Here is a 20,229-nt window from a genome sequence, read left to right as displayed (position 1 = left end):
AGAAACGCTGTCCAGGCCGGTTCGCCTCCATGGAGGGTTACTGTAATGGCAAGTGGGTTTCTTGTGCTAAAACCAACTCTCTTAGGCAACAGGACACAAGTAGTGTAACTTAACCTTCTGTCACTAAGACACGTACCATAGTTCCTTCTTAACGTTGTTGGTGTCTGTCACCCTGAGGAGAAGAGTTTTCATAACAAACTCGGAAGATGCATAAAAATTTCTTTCTGTGCTTTTCACACCCAAGTCCTTCCATTCTGTTCATAATCTGGCACAAGTTTGCAATCCAACCTTTGCAGGTTTTGGCTTATAACAATAGGTAGTCTTAAGGTTTTTGGAGGGTTTTGTTTGTTTTGAAACACTATTTTTTGTAATGAAAAAGGTGTCCTGGACCATTTGAGCAAGTTTTGATTCAGATTAACAGATTTAAATCAAAATTTTGATGTTATAGAGGCTTTTTCTGTGCTCTATGAACTAGTTTTACTTGAGGTAAAATGCATCAAACAAACATGTAAGTTTTAATTTGTTTTCTAGCAAGATTGCTGAACTTCAGAAAGAGAACTGTAAGAGCACTTTGGAATGAAGATCCAAAATACAGTAATTTTCCTGTGATAGCATCCAAATCACCATAGAACACACACTCCAGAGAAAGAATCGATTACATACCTACCCTACACACATCTTAAATTTTTGTTCTGACTGAATTTGCTCTGTAGTAATTAATTCTGTCCTTTCTAAATCTGTTTTAAGTGCAGTGGATGTAACAGGAGGTACATGGCTCAGCTTTTCAGAAAAGTAATTAAGTCTCCAAGTTTTGAATTAGATCTGTGAGCCGACTGTTACAGAAGGCAGAAAGAACCTTGAATGAATGACTGCGATGTGGCAGCAAGAATGTGCATTTATTCTGTTGCGGTCTTATAGAGCTGTGTGTCGAGTAGAATTTTTAAGAAGGTCCATCTTGCTTCCAGTGAACACTTGTCCATGTGTGGGTATGTCAGCTCAGCTGTCCGGGTGCGTGTCTGTGACTTGTTTAACAGTGGTTCTACTTGCAGGGCCCTGCACTAGAAGACTTCAGCCATCTCCCTCCGGAACAAAGACGCAAGAAACTGCAACAGAGAATCGATGAACTTAACAGAGAACTACAGAAGGAAACAGACCAAAAGTGAGTGCATTTTTTGGATTTTGTCTTGGTTCTCTGGCTGCTTCTTTTGAAGAAGAGAAGCCAACAGTGCTCTGAAGCTAGGAGAGAATATACTAGTTCAGGCTATACACACATCTTAGTGCGTGGTTTATTGCGTGTAGGTTCTGTTGGCATTGCTTCCTCTGCTTTACTGTAATCCACATTTTGATGCTAATATTGCAGAGGAAACATTGGATGTATAAGCATGCACTAAACAAAATAATTAATGTGTAGATCTGTTGAGCAAGAGAGCTGCAACTTTGTGCATTAAGAACATTATTAATATTTAGAAAATTGCATATAACAAAACCCATGGGAAACAGTATTTAGACTGGATAGAGAAGTTGACGGAGTCCTCATGTGCTTGTGCACAACACGGGAAAGGCAAAGTGCTAGGATGACAGAAAGGGGAAAGGATTTAGGTGGGAGGAGGGGGGGGGGGAGCAGTAGTTCCTCACATCTGTGCTCAGAATTGAATCATGGGTCAGGATCTCATGCACATAAACATTATTTTGGCTTTAATGAATCAGTACCGGTGTATGTAACTTCTATAATTATTGCTGGGTTTTGAATGTTTTCAGAGATGCCCTCATAAAGATGAAGGATGTTTATGAAAAAAATCCCCAGATGGGTGATCCAGGCAGTCTGCAACCAAAATTAACTGAAACTATGAGCAACATGGACCGTCTTCGGATGGAAATACACAAGAATGAGGTTAGACTAAAAAAATTCCTTGGAAAATGTAAATCAGTGGTAAAATTGTAGTTTGCCATATGGGTTATAATTATATTCAGCACCCAGAAAAACTCTTAAGAAAGTGCTCCTGATACATTTTTTGTGGAGTGCTGTATTTTCAAGTATGTTCATGTAGCTAGAATAAGGATGTACATTACTAAAGATGTAAACTGTTCAGAAGAATTTCTTATTAGTCACTTATTCTGAAATTGATACATGATTAAAGATTATGTTTTTCCTTAAAACTGGTATGGAGTATAGGCTAAGCATGAGGGGTATGTTTATGCTTTGTGTGAAGGAATTGTGAGACTTCACATGTGAATGCAGTCTCTATGTGGCTATGTACTGACAAGTAAACTGTATGCAGTGAAGTGCATTGTTAAATGGTATTTTTAGATTTAGAATCAAGTTTTCTTTGACACCAGTATTTATCTTTTTTCTCCCGAAGGCCTGGCTCTCTGAAGTTGAAGGTAAAGTAGCAGCCCGAAGCGACAGGCGGCACAGCAGTGACATCAACCACCTTGTAACACAGGGCAGAGAGAGGTCACTATTCTGTCTCTACTGCTTTTCCTAAGCTAGACTCAGTATGTCTATTTGATAGTTAGCAGTTGGTGATGGTCGTTACTTATCCTCTGAAAGTGTATGTCCTTCTAAAGGAAAATCTTACTGGTTTCAAATCCTAGAGGTCACTTCATGTCATTATGGTAACGTAAAAAAAAAATAGCGAGTCTAACTGAAACACCCTAAACAGCAGTGCCTTTTAGAACTGTCTTACTCTGTTGCATAAAGCTCACCAGACTTCTGCGGAGACAGGTATGTCAGTTTTGTGTTTGTTTTTGTAGCAGAGTTCAGTGAGGCCTTTGCTAGATCAGTGTTTTCAGACTGTTACCTCCAGCAGTAAATATAAAAACTGCTCACAGGCGTTGCCGGAGCGATACCCACGGATGCTCTGAGTTTTAGAGCCAGGAACTCTGGAGCGTCCTCACACCGCAATCATTGTGTTTCAGCCCCGAAGGGAGTTACACGGATGATGCAAACCAGGAAGTGCGAGGCCCGCCACAGCAACATGCACATCCCAATGAGTTTGACGATGAGTTTGAAGATGACGATCCATTACCAGCTATAGGACATTGCAAGGCCATATATCCGTTTGATGGTAAGGTTAACAACGTGCACTGTGATTCCTTGGCTATACAGCATGGATTGTTTGTTATAGAGAAGACAGGTAAAATGACTTCAAGTAAATGAACTGTATGAGCAACTAGTTGCTTTTAAGATCAGTGGAAATACTTTATAAGTCACTTGAATTCATGGGCGGTACTTCTGTGCTGTTTTAAGATAAATACTAGCACAGCTATTGGCAAATATTTAGCTTTGCAGATTGGGCTAGGCTTTTGTCTGTAAGCCTGTCTGACCATATGTTCTCGTGCACAGATTTTTCGTTCTTCCTGTTTATATACAATCTGGAAACTTTGCCCTGGGAAAAAGATGACTTGAAATTCTGTCGGAACATTGAGCCTTCTTTGCCTCGTTTTTCCCAGGTCACAATGAAGGCACTCTAGCAATGAAAGAAGGAGAAATTTTGTACATCATCGAGGAGGACAAAGGAGATGGGTGGACGAGAGCTCGAAGACATAACGGAGAGGAAGGCTATGTGCCAACATCATATATAGATGTAACGCTAGAGAAAAACAGCAAAGGTGCAGTAACCTATATCTAACAGTAAACTGGCAGCTTTCGGTTGTACATTCCCCAGGGAAAATAGTGGAAAAACCAGGAAGTTACACAGGTTCACAGAAAGCATTAGAATGTCAGAAGTCAGCAATGAATGGTCTGTTGTTTGCAATGTGAGTTTGCTATAGTTTTTTTCAGAGATGACCACATTAAATTATGCATCTGACACTGGTCTGTAATTTTGACCAGTATCTTCTTTGTTTAACTGATCTAGGTGCTTCTGCTTTACAAAGCACTAAATTCCATTCAACTATTAAACTGGAAAAAACCAAGATTCTTGCTTGTTCTATAGAATACCTTGGTTTTATAGAGAACTGAAAAAAATACTTAGTTTTAAAGATAAATCTCTTAAGATTTACTGTTCCCACTTTTATGACTTAAACTACATGCTTAAAACAGAGGGTTTTTTCCTCTAATAACTAACTGAACTCAGTTACTGAAAATTATTAATTTCCTTCCTTAGCAAATACTTGGCAGCTTTCACTTCTTAAACAGGAAAATGTTTTCTGATTCTGAAAGCTCAACAAAAACACTCAGGAAAAAACATTATGATTAAGGACAGAAAGTCTGCTGACCTGCCTCTCCTTCCTTTTTAGTACTTGTAATGTAGAATGTTGTGTATTGGACACAGCTTCGTTGTTTTGTTTTAACTCTAGGCACCCTGAACAAACAAAAAAAGAGATCACGTGCAATGCTTGATGTTTTACTGAGACCTGTGAAAAGGGAATGATTTCCATATTCTTAATCTGTGCCTGTAAGCTAAGTTGTTGAATTGCGTCATGTTTAGTTCGAAATCGAGGTCTTAAATGTACAGTAATTCCCCTCACTGTTAAATCACTGAGGACTGGAAGCTGCGTTGCACTACTTGATGACTAGAAAAACAGCTGATCTAAAAGTTGTGGCTCGTGTTTCTAATGAGTTTGTGGAATTAGGTACAAAGCTAATGTACAGCCACCGAGAATGGCCTGTTAGAACTGAGCACGCTTCTCTGTCTTCTAAAGGCCTTCAGTAACTTTGTTCTTTTCTTTTTCCTCTTGGACTGCAGGTTCCTGAAGCGGGTTTCTGAGAAAATGGGCGAGATCTTGAAGGAGGTTACATGCAGCTGCTGGGGGGTGGGTGGGGGTGGGGTACTAGACGGGGAGGCCCAAGGGGAAAAGCTAGTTGCATGAATGCATGCAGACATACATTTAGTCACTAACATCTTAGCATCTCCATACATAGGTAAAGATGTATTACAAATTCTTCCATTTGTGCAGGAAAATAGAGTTCCATTACCAGAGTTAAAAGGCTACTGCTCCTAAAATTGCTTTGTTTTTATTGTCCTAGGTTGTCCCAGATGCACAAACTGGTTTTTAGCTTGTGCTGTGTTTTGGTTATCTCAGTTACACTCCTTTCCAACTCATTTTAATTGGCGGTCATTTAGAACCATATGTCGGTTGTCAGTCTGCCTGTGCCACCTCCATGCTCGCCGTTAACCTCCTGCATGCCTAGGCCAGTCAGGCATGTCTGCATAACACTTTGCCATCATTGCTTGTCTTATTTTGTAACAAATCATTTTCTTTAAGTATCTTCAGCACTAGAGTTTCATCCCAGTATCCATGTATGCTGCTATAACTATACCACTGCAACCATCATTACATTCCAGTTTTTGGCATAACTGATAAGAGACCGTAACGTGTTTGTGTTGATTTGGGGAAATGATACATCTCAGCTCTAGCCTACAATGCAATCGAGAGAAACTCCTAGAACTGTGGTCCATCTTCGGCACTTCAGTAACCTGTTGGGAGCACTGAAAACCTGGAACAGAACCACCACCACAGAGATTCACCACTGCAAGCTAATGACTGTTTTCAGAAGTCAACCACTTGCCATTCAAATGCTGCCTTAAACTAGAGTGCCTAAACCTGTTGTTTGCCAACACTACCACTTACAGTATCCCACAAAGGGCTTTGTGTCTCAGCTCTTTTCACAGCGCTGCAGCTGCTGAGGTAGCCACGGTAGGTGTTTTCTAGAGCTCTACTTTACTGGATACATGGTGCATCGTGAATTTTATACATTGAAACGTGTATCTCTTCATTTGACTTCAATATTTTTTTTAAATATTTTTATGGAAACTGTCTTTTAGTTTTTCACTATGAAGTTCCAATTTTAATTACTGCAGTGCTAGTCCATTTCTGGGTGATGCTTCATTGTATGGACCAGTTGAAATTCAAGTGATACTTCGTAATGATCTATGTGCACTTTTACTTGTAAACAATTGAAATTTGCATATGTTTATACGTGTAAATATAGTTGTCTGCAGTGCCCCTATGGCTTATGTTGTCTTGCCTCCCATTTGTGGTCCTATTAATAAGTACATCATATCTGATTTAATAGGGTGATAAGAATTAGACTGGAAATGTTGGGGGGAGGGATACTTGTATCAAGCAAGCTTGTCAACCCAGCCACCTGCTGTTTGGGGAAATGAAATAATAATCAAAACATCTTGTTTTTCTGGGGTCTGAAGCAATATTTGGATGCAGCGGTGCTGGATTCTTTTTCATTTCAGTGTTATTAGGAACTGTACTACAAGTAAATCTGAATTTGAGTGACTTGTGTAGAGGTTTATTCCTTTTGTTATGTATACCACTATTACACAGCTTGACCTAGTGTATTATGGGGGCTATTAAACTCTAAATTTTAGATTTTTGGAGCTTGTATACAGGGTTATTTATATAATAATGTGACATTACTCAATACTGACAAAACTACTTAGGTAGTTTTTTGGGTTTGGGGTATTTTGGGGGTTTGGTGGGCTTTTTTTTGTTGGGGGGGTTGGTTTTTTTGGGTTTGGGGTTGGTTTTTTTGGTTGTTTTTTTTTTTTTTTTTTATCTAGTGCTTTTTTATTTTAAAAAGTTAGAGAAAAGGAGGAAATGTGATCTGTGTATTTTCTGCTAAAGGGCCTGCGGTTTGCCTGGCTAACAGCCTTGCAGGTCAGTAATAACACTTCCTGGTAAAGGACTAAATGTTCTTGTCACGCTACTGTTTTTGTTTTTCTGAAACCAGGATTTGCTTCCTTTGGAGGCAGGTTGCTTTCATGAGGGATAGTGCAACTTGTATGAGGGTTATTAAACATAGGAAAAAAACATTTGTACTTGCACAGCTAGTTATAAGTCACTTATTCTAAAATTCTGAATGTGAGTTGTCTTAAAGAATCTTACATTTTCCAGTAATTTTTAATCCTTTTTGTGCACATGTTGATTTCCTAAATGTTAAATGCTTTGTTTAAAGATAGTGTTCTCTGTTGAGAATATTTTCCTGGAATAAAAAAAATCTTTTCATGGTCTAAATAATTAGCTTCCCTGATTGTCTTCTGTTAAGAATGACAAAGAGACTTACCTCTTCTTATGGTGGCAGCACCTCTGCGATGGTTGTAGATGGGTGGAGCAGATACTACCATGTTTGTGTTGGTTTTGTCATTAGCTTGCTCAAATACTTTCAAATGCTGTAAATACCATCTCGCTGCAGAAATAGGCTTACTGACAACGAACACGTGCAGCTCTAACCATAGTTCTTGCTTAAAAATTCATACAACTTCTGAGGATAACGCTTGTACACCAATTCTGTGTGTGACAAAGTGGACTTTGCTGATCAACACCGTGCACGCTGGTTTCCTATGAAAAGCACTAACAGCTTATGCTTTGCCTTCATCCAAAGGAAAAAAAAAATACTACTTACCACAGTGATTCACTTCAGTAAATGAAGCAAGTTTTAATATATACGTACACCCACATTTACTCATATCTGAAAGCATTTTAATTCTCTGGATTGTTTGTTCTTGCCATTTCATCATTCATTCCTGGCACCGTAGCTGTTGCGCAGATTCCAGCAAAAGCCAAAGTACTACAGATGTTGTCTTAAAAAAAACCAACCGTAAGTTGTCCCAACACATATATAACTAATTTTCTACTTTCATAGGTGCCTGGGATATTTGAGCCTTCTGTTGTGGTCACAGATACAGGATCATTTCTCCAACCTGCAAATATGCAAACTATTTTGCATAAAGTTACACTTTAATTCACAATTCTATGTACAATGTTTTATATTCATTAAAGGAATATTGTACAACAAATTTTCTGCAATGTCACATACTGAATCTATCATTTTATATACACTGTTTGCTTCATTTTAATATTAAGATGCCAATGCCCTTACTCCTAGGCATTATCAAAACATTGCAATTCTGGGGAAATACAAAAAGCTGTAAGACTATCTTACAGGGATAACCTAACTGTTTAAGGGGATCATTAAATGACATGGTGACACAGTAAATAAATAATTTGTTTAGAAATCAGTAGTTTTAAAACAAGTGTGCATTGTGCAGTTAAAAGTTCTAAACATCTTGTGAAATGCAAGAAGTTTGTGCAGTATCAAATTGCCAAGAGAAAGCTAAGGTTATTTCAAGTATATAATTTAAATAGTGTTTAGAAAGTCCTATATACTTAATTGTTCCACCTGCTTCACTAGAGGAGGTTCCAGTTTTCGGGAAAGTGCAGTTAAAATCTGGCTGAATTTCTCGTATCTTTCATTTTGATTAACTTGTGCTCCTTTGCTGCCCCAGAGCAATCTCATTTGAAATTCTGTCTTGAAGATTTCACTCATCTCTTCATCTGGCTGGAAACCTAGTAAGCAAGAAGAATCCCACTATATCAGCATCAGGCAAGTTTTTTATTCAGAAGAAATGGCACTTCAACTGTACTCGCTCCAACCCTCCAAAAAAGATAAGCTTAGTCTGCTGGGTTTCTTTCGCACAATGATTTTAACAAGTCAACAGTGAAAATCCTTTCCGTCTGTGACTTCCTAATAGCACACAAATGGCTTTAGGGACACGGGGATGGGCGATCCTTTGCTCAAGTCTAATGGTCTAGAATTGTCATTACAACCCAAACTTAAATAGAATTACTGATGTATACATGCTGCCTGCAGAAATACCTGTATTTCTCTCCCCTCAACTTTTCCACTGCAAGCTTAAAGTATGTTGCTGCTTCCTGGCTGCAAGCTGTCAAGATCTCGATGTTGATCTTGACTGCTGTAAAGAATCCTGTTATGATGGCTGGTGTTTTATTAGCAAAAACCAGAGAAAAATATTTAAACAGAAGACAGGAATTTATCCTTGTTGCTTACTTGTACTTCTGTTCAGTTGCTAGAGGGGTCAATGTATGGAGTCGGGAGTATGTTTAGCAAAAATGTATGCTCTGTTGCTTACTGGAGAACTGTAGTGACAAATAATTTACTGTCTGCTTTTAAAGAATATTGACGTTGTCCTCAGGCTGAGTTTCCTGCAGGACATTTGCCACTATCTCAGCTCCCACGAAACAGGGCAAGAATTTCTTGCTCTGACTTTCAGTGGCACTTAGAGATCTTATTCTTCAGCCATAGCCCACACTTTCTGTTGACGTGCAGCAGTTTTGCCTGCTGGTGCTGCTTACCTTCCAGCATGCGTTCTGCGGTCAGGCTGTACATTTCTGCGTTCTGTGCTATCCGACGGGCCGCAGCCAAGTGTTTGAGCATTATTTCACAGCTCTGGTCACTGTTTTCCCACAGGTCCATGCCTTCAAAAACAACAGCTTGTCGCTCCATCAGGGTAATGAGAGGCATCAGCAGTGGCACTGTTACGTTGGTCTGTTGAACGCTGCTGGTCTCTGGGATAGAGAGTAACAAACAAAACAGATCATCAGACACTAAAAAAACCTGCTACCTGAAGGAGGTAGTGTAGCTGCAGTGTTCTTTTCCAAGCTGAAAACTACTATTTGTCTTCCATCTTTCAGATTAACAGCTTACCTCAGATATACCTGTCCTACCGGTTTCCAACTAACTAGTTGGGGGAGAAGGCCAAGACAAATTAGTGTTGGAAAACTATTTGCTACAGGAGAAGGCTCTGCTGAATTACAAGTCAGTGGCATAAAGATTTTAAACACATTTAACATCTGGGTCATTCCAGTAAATTCTGAGAGGCTAAAAAGTCTTCCATCCCCACCCATTCTCTCCACCTTGCACCCTTCTGGAGACTACAGCTGCAAAGCATCTGATGCAGGAGCACCTGATGTGGTCAGAGGAAGTATCTGACTAACCTGTTCTTTGTACTGGAGGATTCATCCTCTGATCGACAGGCAAAGCAGATAAAAAAGCAGAATCTGCCAGAAGTAACTCTGCTCTGAGGAAGATGATTTTTTTTCCTGTCCTTGAGGCAAGATGATGGAGTGTTTCAGCTCCACAAGGGAGCATGGGTTTGGGAAGAATCTTCTGTTCTGCATGGGTACGTGCACACCAGCACACACTGACGTTTGGCTGGCGGACTGCTGCCTTCTCTTTCATTGTCTTACACTGCATTTATACAAGTTTACATAGTCCTTTTAACATGTGATGCACAGTTACTGAAACAGCTATCTCATTTCCCTACGCAATAAATGAGGAGTGGGAGAGTTAAAAGGCTAAACAGAAACCAGTGTCGCTCATACTCACTATTCCACTCATCTTGTCCTTCATGCAAAGCTTTGCTAAATGGCTTCAGCTGTTTTTCATACGTAATGGCAGTTTGGGTATAATGATGCCTTAGAGAGGTCCAGGTTTGTTCTAACCGAGTGACCTGTTCAGACAAAATAGAGAATACCCGTTACTGTCTCCATAGCCGTTCACAGGAAGAGTACACTGCTAGTGATGAAGTTCCTGTTCTGCTGATCTCTTTCGTCTTAAAGAAACTGCATAAATTAAACCATCAAACTCCTCCATATTTTGCAACATAAAGAGAAACAGATACTTACCTGTGGCATTTCCAGTGCTTTCATAATGGCAGAAAACGCATACAAGTCTCCCAGCGAGTCCTTCAGCTCCACTGCGACCTGGATGATCCTGTTTAATGTTGCTGTTCTGTCTTCTAGACTTCCTGTGCAACCCAAGATATCCACAGCTATTCCTATTGCCATGGTATTGTGCCTGTAAGTGAAACAATTCACACTCCTGGTTACAAATTATGACATTTAATAATACATTATGCTGTACACTCATTCAGAGGAGATCAATTCAAAGTTGTATTTCAATATCTTTGTGCACGCAGCGAACTTACTAACATCTCTGTATCAAAAGCAGTAATGGAATTATATGGAATAGATACTGGCTTTGAATTTAATAAATTTTCCTAGGATATTACTAATGTACAAAATTCTGCTCAAGCAACAAATGTACGAGCACTTCCAGGAAAATTGCCCCAGTTTCCTTTGTCCTCCACATTCAAATCCTGGGACCTTCCCCCTAAATTTCAGCAACACAACTACTGAAATCTGAATCAGAAAAACTAGATCAGAGATAGAAGACCTTAATTGTTCCCCCCTTAACTCGTACAGAAAGCTTTGCTAATGATTTTTTACTTTAGTAGATCCTCTAGCCTCTTCCCCACTTGCAGGAGGCTGCTACCTTCAGTCTCTTCGACACACACTTAAATGCTCAGCTACATTATAGGTCCCCTGAACTTCAGTTTACCTGAGCTCTTAACAAGTGTTCAGCAGCTCTAAGGACGCTGCTTTCATTACAGTTCCCCTTTTCCTATGTTACATGCGTGGAGTTGCCCCATGACCTTAAGGAATTTTTCCTGTGCAAAAAAAGTTAATATGCCACCTCACTAAATTATCTCTGTAGACATGAATTCAGAAGACGTGCAGGAGAGCATTCTTTGAGGAAATCTAGAGTGCGGCATAGCAATGCTCTGATCTCCTGGCCATCTGCCCTGGAAATGAGTAACAGGAACATTCACCTTTCAATGAGGTCAAGGCGCAGCTGATGTCCGTAAGGCAAGGTAATCAGTTCCAGACCAGAGTTCACTCCCATAATCCTCCTCATTTCTTCAGAAACTTCTAGTATCCTCGCCACCTGTCAAGTGCAAAAGTGCACAAGTTTTGAAACCAACTTCAACCAACCAACCCTAGCCACATAGAAGTCCTCCAGGTTAGTGCAGGGGCTACAAAGCCAAGTGCACAGCATGCAACATTAGAATACAGTCATTAAGAGAAACTGAACCTAGGCGCATGCAGCGCCTTACAGAAAGAAACCAATAAAGTGGGAGGGGTTTTTGCATGATTCAGCCATCAGGAAACATGTAACAGGTGTGACCAAAGTGCTTCGTTGAGCTTCTGCTCTCCACTTCCAGAAGAAGATTCATACACAAGCTCCAGGAAATGTGCTCTCGTGGCCTGACCATCGTCAGGGTGGTGCACTCTGGCCTTAAGGATGTACAAACTCGCTTTGCCGCCTTCATTTCTGAAAAGACAACTGCTCAGAATGTTTTTGGATTATACCACAATGTCCTCATAAGGATTAATTAATAAAAACACTTTAAGGACACTGAATGCCGAGCACTTAATGAAGTTGGTATGTGAAAGCTGACACCCTCACCAATTTGTCTTTCCTTTTTAAATGTACAGTATTAGCTAATGCTTATATCAATAACAATTATATATGCTAATTCTAAGCAAAACCACATTAATATGGTAATGTGAGATTACCTGCTTGTTTAAGGCCCGTATGACACATTTACCAATCTGCGTGCTGTTTTCTGATACGCCCATCAGCAGGCTTTCTCGGTTATGAAGAGATGAAAGCAACCTAGGCCACACAACAAGCCTCACCGGTACAAAATCCAGCACTGCAGAGAAACCTGTTTCACTTGCAGAGACACAGGAGGGATGCGAAGCCCCTGGAGACACCGATTGCTACTCCTTCCTCACAAAGAGCCCTCTCAGGCATGCCAGTGGCAGATACCCTATCACTTACCATATGGGTGCTGCTTTCATTATTAGAAATGTCATTATTTAAAAGGTGAACTGGGCTACTGATGCCACAGAAGACGTATGAACTTTAGCCTTATCACAGATCTCCGTAGGAAGCATTTATTCTGGCCCAGTTCACATGCCAATCTCATTGTATCATGCAGTTCTTATCAGTGCAGTCGGATGCAACCAGTTACCAATGAATGACAGTCACTGCCTCTCGGCAGCACGAGATAAAGATAAAATAGATTTCTCTTCATGTCCCAACTAGTTACTATTCCTGTTCCAAAATCCAAATTCTGTTTCTGTAAAACACTCCAGTGACTTAATTGTACAGGCTCCCACACTTCCAGCAGGCCAGTTTCCTTGGGCCCATTCCGAAGTTTATAGGACTTAAAATAAGTAGACTAATAATGAGCTAATTGACTTTTTTATAGATATATAAATACGCTTACTACTTCTGTAAGGCATGCATATCCTATGCCTTCAAGCAACGTACTCTTCAACAATATATTAAAAGTCATTCTGGTTATTGTTACTAGGTTGAGGTGAATGCTGAAACTAAAATGTTACAGAACACTCTTACTACTCCAGGAACCATAGTAAAGACGCCACGGTCTGTCACTTGTGAAAAGACCAAGCAGAGTGGAGCTGAGATTTCCTGAGTCACCGTGTCTGCATGAAGCCTCCCTGGGCGGCAGCCAGCCCTGCTACTGAGGAGAGAAGCTGTGTTTGCTGTTTGCACTCGCACACACGCTCATCCTGCTGCCGCGCCAGGGAGCTGCCCCCTTCCCAGACCCACGCGTGCATCGGTGCAGCAGCACTAGCAGAGTGCTCCCCACACGCTTCTTCTGGAGCACCACCGTCCCTCGCTTCCCTGTCTGCGATGGAGTTGCCCAGTCAGCAGCCCCGTGTGGCCCCGTGACACCTGGTCCTGCAGCTGCTCTGTGGCAGGTACAGCAAAGCAGCGCAGCTGCAACTGCAGCGGCATTTCTTCTATTGCACAAAGTCATCACCTCACAGGGAGACGACCTTTCCTGTGCTTCCACATCTCTGATTCAACAGCTGATCTCCAAGCCCTATCAGCTGAACGAAGTCTACACTGTCCAAAGTATTTTGTATTTCTACATCTTTCTAAACAATTCCACTAGCAGTACAGAGAAATGCAGGAGCATTGCGAGCTGTTTTCCCACGCCACCTATCCAGCTGTAAGAGACTCGGACAAAGATTAGACGAGCAGCTAATTTTAGAAGTTTAAATATATTTAGTTCCATTGAACACCGTATATTATGGCCAGCAGTATGGCAGCCAGGTGATGTCTGTCTCCTGTCTGCCCTTGTAAGCTAACTAGCTATTTCCTGGCACGAGTAGTTCTTCCCACAGCGGTGCCTACAGCACGGATAGCTCTTCCCCCAGTACAGAAGAAAGGCTGAATCACAGATACACAGCAACTGATAGGAGATTAAAAAGATGTATGGAACACTGAGAATCTGAGTCTGAAGTCAAGGATGGTGGGAGACCTTTAGTTTGTAGAGTTTGTTAACATGCTTGTTCTTCAAATGGGGGCAGGGGGAAACAAACTCTACCCTAAAAATTCCTGCAAACAATTCATTTATTACATTAGCTGCGAATCTACCCATTAATCTCTTCAAATCAGTTCTTTAAGAAGCCTAAACTTGCATAATATAAAATAAAAGGCAAGAAATTCTTAATTTATCTTTTTTACCTTGCAGTCCATTCTAAGAATGTGCTGTGCAATAATCTTTGGATTGTTGTTGGTGAAAAGCTCTTTGACTCTTCTTAACATTGATGTTTCCAATGGCTTGTTTTCAGGAGGAAGTAATTTGGATTCAAAATCATTCGGTTTAAAACTGGACACCATCTCAAAAACAGGTGCAGAAAAGATGCTGTCTCCTTCCGCCACCTCAGCTGAAGCTTGTAAAGGATCCGCAGAGTTCATTGTAGGGTCATCTTCCAGGATCAAATAGTTTGTTTCAGAGTTCCTGAATGAGTGTGTTCCCCTCTCCTTCCGTGTCAGATGTTCCACGTAGCTGTTTTTCTGACCTAAAGGTTTTGTTGCTGCAGGATCTCTGGCAGGGCTTAGTTCACAATAGTGTCCTTCTGAACTGTGGAAAGCCGAAGGAGAATCTGGGGGCTTTATCAGGGATGCTTTGCTGGGCTTAGGTGGAGGCTTCGGCCAGAGCTGACTGTCTGATCCTCTAAGAGCTTCCCCTACTTGTGACTCAGAGGTGACTTTCTGAGCAATGGTGGGGCTTAGAGAAGGTTCACTGCCTGTTCTAAACGCAGGAGAGCTTGGACAGGAGTCTGCATCTGCTTGAGGTGATCGAGGTGGATGTCTTGAACCTGCACGGGAAAATGGTATTTTGGAAGGTCAAAACATACACCAATCCTGATGCCTGTCCCAGGGTTCATCTCTTAATGCTACTTGCTGAGGAAAATAATGGTCAGATCATGTCAATTATTCACTGACAAAAACGTATATGAAATTATATTTTGTGGAACAAACTAGCCAGCAAATTCCATTCACTTGCTGATCTTCCTGAAATCCCAAATACACAGAACAGCTGCACCATAATATTATTCTGTGGTAACGCTGACAAAAATTCCAGTCCCTGCTGCATACATAAGCTATACTGTCAGAGCTGGAGAGTCTCCATGGCTTGGAATAGGAGGTTCCTTTGTAACCTGATCGAGGCTATAAAAACAGAAACTTCCAGCCACACCACATAAAAGATGAGTCATTTCTGAGAATGACAAGTTTGAGATGAAAGAAAAAACTTCCCGAAGTCAAGCCTGAACCTGCAATAGGTATGGAAGGAATGAATTTCAGGGATGCTAATCTTTTTGCTAAACAGTGGCTGACTTGAAGAGCTGGAGAAACACATCCATATACTTGTGTGTATTTATGCCTCATCCTGTACTCACTGCATATGCAAACCTCAGCATCCAATACAGGACTGAGCCCTATATTGGCCATTCCCCATCTCCAGTTCTCAGTGCCTTTGCAGGTGTCTACAGCGAAGCGGCCAGTTGCATCGTGTGGGCTTCACTGCTTGTTTCACGCAGACAACAAAATCTGCAAATCACAGCCTGTCGCCACTCATAAGCAGCATGGTACCAGAACCTGCTTGGAGGACCGCATGGCAAAAGGCACAGCAGTTAACTGTTACGTTACCAAAAGAAAAGTTTTTGCAGCCATGGATTGGAATAAAATAATCAATTCAACTGCAGATGGCCAGAAACCTGTTTTACAAATGTCTGTCCCTCCCACTGTTAAACACGGGAGCACACCCTTTCTACCAAAGTACAGTCTCACTATACAAATACTTAATATTATCTTTGTCTTGAGAAGTCTTTCCACAATAAACACTCCTAAGTTTTAACAGCTACTGTATTCAAAATAACTAGCAGCCTTAGAAGTCAAACACATGGGAACAGATGCATCACTGCAAGCTTCCTTACACAGTATGCTAGTTTGGAAACAATTACTTAAACCTCTGAAAAATGTGAGAAAGAAAAAGCTATGGTCAACAACCAACAAGTGTTGGTACACCCTGTATTGCTGGAGGAAGACAATAAGAGGGCTATGGAACCAGACAGCAGCAAAAGGAATGAAAAGTAAAAAGGATGGGGGCCAGGGGGGAAGAGAAATTGGGAGAAAAAGATGGACAGAAGTGAGTACAAAAGCCGTGGTAGTGCTTTTCTCCTGGTGAGGAACACTACCACATCTGCATAATTTACCAAGGAAAAAAAAAGCAGTTACCATGATTTCCACGAAGCACGGCTTCTACTTAAGACTTCTGTCAGAATGACAGGAGTGAAACAAGGCAGTTCTTATGAAGCAGGAAAGGTAGTATTTTGTCAAAAAGGGTACTGAAGCCAACTGTAGCTGACATTTTTTTGGTGTGGAAGCCTGCTGTGTGCTAAGGTACTCGGCCAGCTGGTGCATTGTAAATAAAAAACTGTCCCAATGGCTTAAAGAGCAGTAGCGTGCTAACACAGCTGACACTGGCCATTAAATGTAACTGTATGTACAGTACTCTGAACACTCAACAGACTCACTCTGGTCTGAAGTGCAACAGACCACCTGGGCACTTCTATAAGCACAAAACATTTAATTACAAAACATACCTATCAGCAGATAGCTCTCCGACTGGTGAGCCTTCAAAGGGAATCTTTTCTCCAGAACGTGATCCAAACTAGCTGGCTGGCTACCACTTTTTTCTTTGTTTCTAGGGTAAACAACAATGCAAACAAAAACATGTCAATATATGCAACACTCTTAACACACGTACCTAATTGCCAGAACATATCATAACCAGGGCAAGGATCATTAACCTTCCACTTGGGCAGCTTATGAGAATAAAAGGTACTTGATGCTGTTGTGGTAGCAATGAAATGGGCGATAACATATGTGACCCTGCAGCATTTGCGAGGGTGTTTCTTTGAATGTTGAGAATTTTTAATCAAACATTAGATTGGGACACTGAAATTAGGATCCATTATTCCACACGGTATTTCTATTGCAGAAGTCAAATACGGAAAGACAGACCTCTCTGGGACAGCAGCAAGATTTTATTTTAATCCTTCATCTCATAATAGTCAGAACTTGCCAAGTTGCTGCAGAACAAGCTGCACCACTGTTGTGCTTCCAAGAGTCTACATTTGCTCTTGCTCTGTGCATTTGCTGATTTTTAGCAAAGGATTTTTCAGGGCCTAAAACACGCCTCAAGCTAGTCTTCCATCTAAAATCAGAGTCAAAATTCACATCACCTGCAGCAGGGGCTGATAGTTACCTCATTTCCCTCCATAAGAACAGCAAAATTAAAGTACCTCAGAAGATTTCCTCTGGGTAAGCTCTGCTCCGGGGACTGCATGCTGGATACACCAAGGCTCAACCTTTTTGCAGTTTCTGTTTTTCCTTCGGGGATGCTTGACTCTCTCTGTCGGACTGGAGTTACACCATACTTTTCTTCTAGACATCTGAGAGGCACAGTCCTGTTGATCGGTTGAAAAATAATTGCTCCGCTCTGCTTTGATATCGGTGTGCGATTCCCAACATAGTATCTAACTAAGCCGGGGATACTGTCGAAACTTTCAAGTTCGAACTGATACTGAACACGGCAGTAGGCTTCATTGAGTCTTAGAACTGTTCTGTTGATTTTAAAATGCTGAGAGGTATTTTTCCACTGACAGGTAAGAACAAAGTTCCCAGGACTCGAGAGAGAATCCCTAATCAGAAAATCTCCATCTCTCTGAACCAGGCTTTCTGCCACCTTTGAGAAAAAACAAATTATAAAAAAAAAAAAAATGCTTTCAGAATTGGAAAACAAGTAGTCAAACAGCACATTGCAACAAAATATTCTTAAACATAGGACTTAATTTGGCTGCTCTGGGAGGACAGACAAAGCAAGAAATACAAAGCAAAGCATGAAGTGTGGTAGAAAAACAATGTCTTCAGTTCTAATATTAATAGCTCATCCCACAGCACAGAGCTGGAGGCGCTTTTTGGAAAATGCCTAGCAGCATGACCCACTCTTGCATATATATTTCTTCTAGTTCACCAATAGAAAAGAAGGCATGAAGGGAAAGCAATGACTCCGGATTTTAGAGTTTAAAGCATCTGAATAGACAATCACACTGAAGTTTAGAAGCTACTACTACAGGACCCCAGAAACTGTCCTTCATTATTACCTGAAGTGACAGAAGCTTTCATTTTTTATTCTTTGTGAATACTGCACTGTCCTAGGAAGAGTCAGAGAAACCCTGTTTTTCTGTTTGGAGTTAGTCCTTTGATATGACAAATTGCACATCTAGCAGTTAACCTTCAGCCAGCGCACAGGGCTGCTGTGCCTGCCCTGGCCCGGTGAAGGGCAGCCGGGGCTCTGCGGAGGCAGGTCCGCGGGGGAGCTCCAGCTGCTCCGGGAACCTACGCTCCAACCCAGCGACAGCGTGAGCTCGTTCGTAACTACATCTGTAAGGATCAAAATTACGTTTCTGCACAGATTTTGTTGTGGTTGTTTTTTTCCTCCCCCAAATTCAAGGAAGAAAATAAGAACACTTTCACTTCAGTTAAGAATACTGAACCAAATTAATGTCAGCCTGTCTGAACAATATGTGGGGAAAGCATTCTCAAATAAAGCTTAAATTCCAGTTCCACCTTTATTCAGTGAACACAAGTCCTGAAATACCTGTATTTTTCCACCAGTGTCTGCCCTGAACCCCTCCTCAACCTTGTTTTATGCCAAGCTGTGATAAATACCATAGCTTTCACACAAACAAGCATTACATTTCTACTAAGTTAATGCAGATATCAGAGGTGTGTATAGTACTTTAGCGCACCTCTGCCTGTCTATAAATCTCAAAGCAGATTTGGCACGTACCTGCCGAGGAATACGTCCATGGTACCAGGCATGGCTACGCAAGTCTTCACTGCTTAGCTGTAGTTCTTCCTCTAACTCCTTCTTCAGTTTTTCTGGGCTGTTGTCCATAACTTGCCTCTCCCTAGAAAACTACAATAAAAGATTAAAAGCTTCAACTGTGCCAAGTTTAGTGATTAACATTTTACCTGGGTTATAACATCCATCACATGATCTGCACTAGCCGCTGGAATGCGGGTGCTGCTTTAGCAGGCTGGCTTGGCCTCGCTCTCTAGACTGTATCTGCAAAATCCAGCATTCGGTGAGATAACGTGATTGTTATACACTGCACGGAACAGAGGCAAAGTGTTCTGTCTGTACACCAAGCTAACAATGACACACCTACAAAGTCACTTCTCTTACTTCCTCTCCCAATAAGAATTCTAACTATACTGCAAAAAAATGGAGCTGGACCCAAATGCCCTGCTCCAATATTCCTCCTTCTGTTTAAACTTTTGTTTTAAATTCAGATTTGCCCCTCCCCACCCCCAACTGGATGGATGAAACAATCCAATTAAGAATATTCCCAATGCATCAACACAGCCTAACCTGGACATAGAGAGTTGTTCAATATTTCTGTTGCACTAAAAAACAATTTGCCAAAGTAAATTTTCAACCTTAAAGGGCTTGCTTCTAATGGTCATTAAACCTGCATGTCCAAGACCTTCCACTCTTAAGGGAAAAAAAGCTCCTGCTGCCCCTTAGCACAAAAAGCACGAGATCTGCTTGGAGATATCTCCATCACTCCTATACAACTACTACAGGACTTTCTGGAAAAATTCCATCTTCATCTCTTCTTGGAGTACAGCTTCCATGGTAGACTACTCTGGCTCATTAGTTCTTCTTGTACATGCAGTGCTGCGACCAAAGTAAGGTGCCGTATCTTCTCTAGAGAGCTGTCACGTACTCATTCATAGCACTCAGCAGAGGGAAGTCTTTGGGCTTCCTTACATTCTCCAATTTATTGCAAGGCTCCAGCCCATCTTTACTGTTGCTGCAGAGTTTCAAAAGCCTAACATACCCAAAAGGAACAGGTTCACTGCAATGAACATCTTCTGCATCGAACAAAGAATCAGAGTATACCCTCTCTTAAAAAAAAGTGCATTTTAAAAAAGAGAGGGAGAGAGCACGCTGAGGTAAACACACAACACATGCGTTATTTAAAAAAAGAACTGGCAATGCTTGCCCACCGATCCTATGCTTTCTGGGAATACTGCTCCCTATAGCATTTTCTTCTTCGTACTGAGTACTCACAGCACCCGACCGTGGGAGCAGGTGGCATACATTTAGCACTTCTTTCAACAATCCTCCCTGCAACTCCAAGCAGACTGAATTACAACAGATT

The 20,229-nt window shown here is 41.2% G+C and overlaps 2 protein-coding genes across 8 annotated transcripts in view; one reads left to right on the top strand and one right to left on the bottom strand.

Moving 5' to 3' along the window:
- The window catches only part of FNBP1L (formin binding protein 1 like), a 59,519-nt gene extending 52,541 nt beyond the window's left edge, over positions 1-6,978 (top strand). For 3 of the 4 annotated variants that reach the window (XM_040610298.1, XM_040610300.1, XM_040610299.1), the window contains 5 exons: positions 1,050-1,159; positions 1,759-1,891; positions 2,361-2,455; positions 2,920-3,068; positions 3,454-6,978. In XM_040610298.1, the coding sequence (XP_040466232.1) occupies positions 1,050-1,159; positions 1,759-1,891; positions 2,361-2,455; positions 2,920-3,068; positions 3,454-3,632 (666 nt within the window). In that variant the 3' untranslated portion in view covers positions 3,633-6,978. The remainder of the gene's footprint in view (positions 1-1,049; positions 1,160-1,758; positions 1,892-2,360; positions 2,456-2,919; positions 3,069-3,453) is intronic. The other variant, XM_040610297.1, reaches the window with a different exon arrangement.
- A 393-nt stretch (positions 6,979-7,371) lies between these two features.
- BCAR3 (BCAR3 adaptor protein, NSP family member) overlaps positions 7,372-20,229 on the bottom strand; it is a 109,212-nt gene continuing 96,354 nt past the window's right edge. For all 4 annotated transcript variants that reach the window (XM_040610291.1, XM_040610294.1, XM_040610295.1 and 1 more), the window contains 9 exons: positions 18,849-18,977; positions 17,299-17,741; positions 16,597-16,697; positions 14,171-14,808; positions 11,433-11,548; positions 10,447-10,618; positions 10,148-10,271; positions 9,115-9,327; positions 7,372-8,307 (listed from right to left, as the gene is read on the bottom strand). In XM_040610291.1, coding sequence (XP_040466225.1) covers positions 8,120-8,307; positions 9,115-9,327; positions 10,148-10,271; positions 10,447-10,618; positions 11,433-11,548; positions 14,171-14,808; positions 16,597-16,697; positions 17,299-17,741; positions 18,849-18,977 — 2,124 coding nt within the window. In that variant the 3' untranslated portion in view covers positions 7,372-8,119. The remainder of the gene's footprint in view (positions 8,308-9,114; positions 9,328-10,147; positions 10,272-10,446; positions 10,619-11,432; positions 11,549-14,170; positions 14,809-16,596; positions 16,698-17,298; positions 17,742-18,848; positions 18,978-20,229) is intronic.

Source organism: Falco naumanni, chromosome 11 (genome assembly GCF_017639655.2).
Source record: "Falco naumanni isolate bFalNau1 chromosome 11, bFalNau1.pat, whole genome shotgun sequence".
Classification (NCBI taxonomy): Eukaryota; Metazoa; Chordata; class Aves; order Falconiformes; family Falconidae; genus Falco; species Falco naumanni.
Note: the sequence above shows the minus strand (reverse complement) of the source record. Positions and strands in the feature narration are given on the sequence as shown.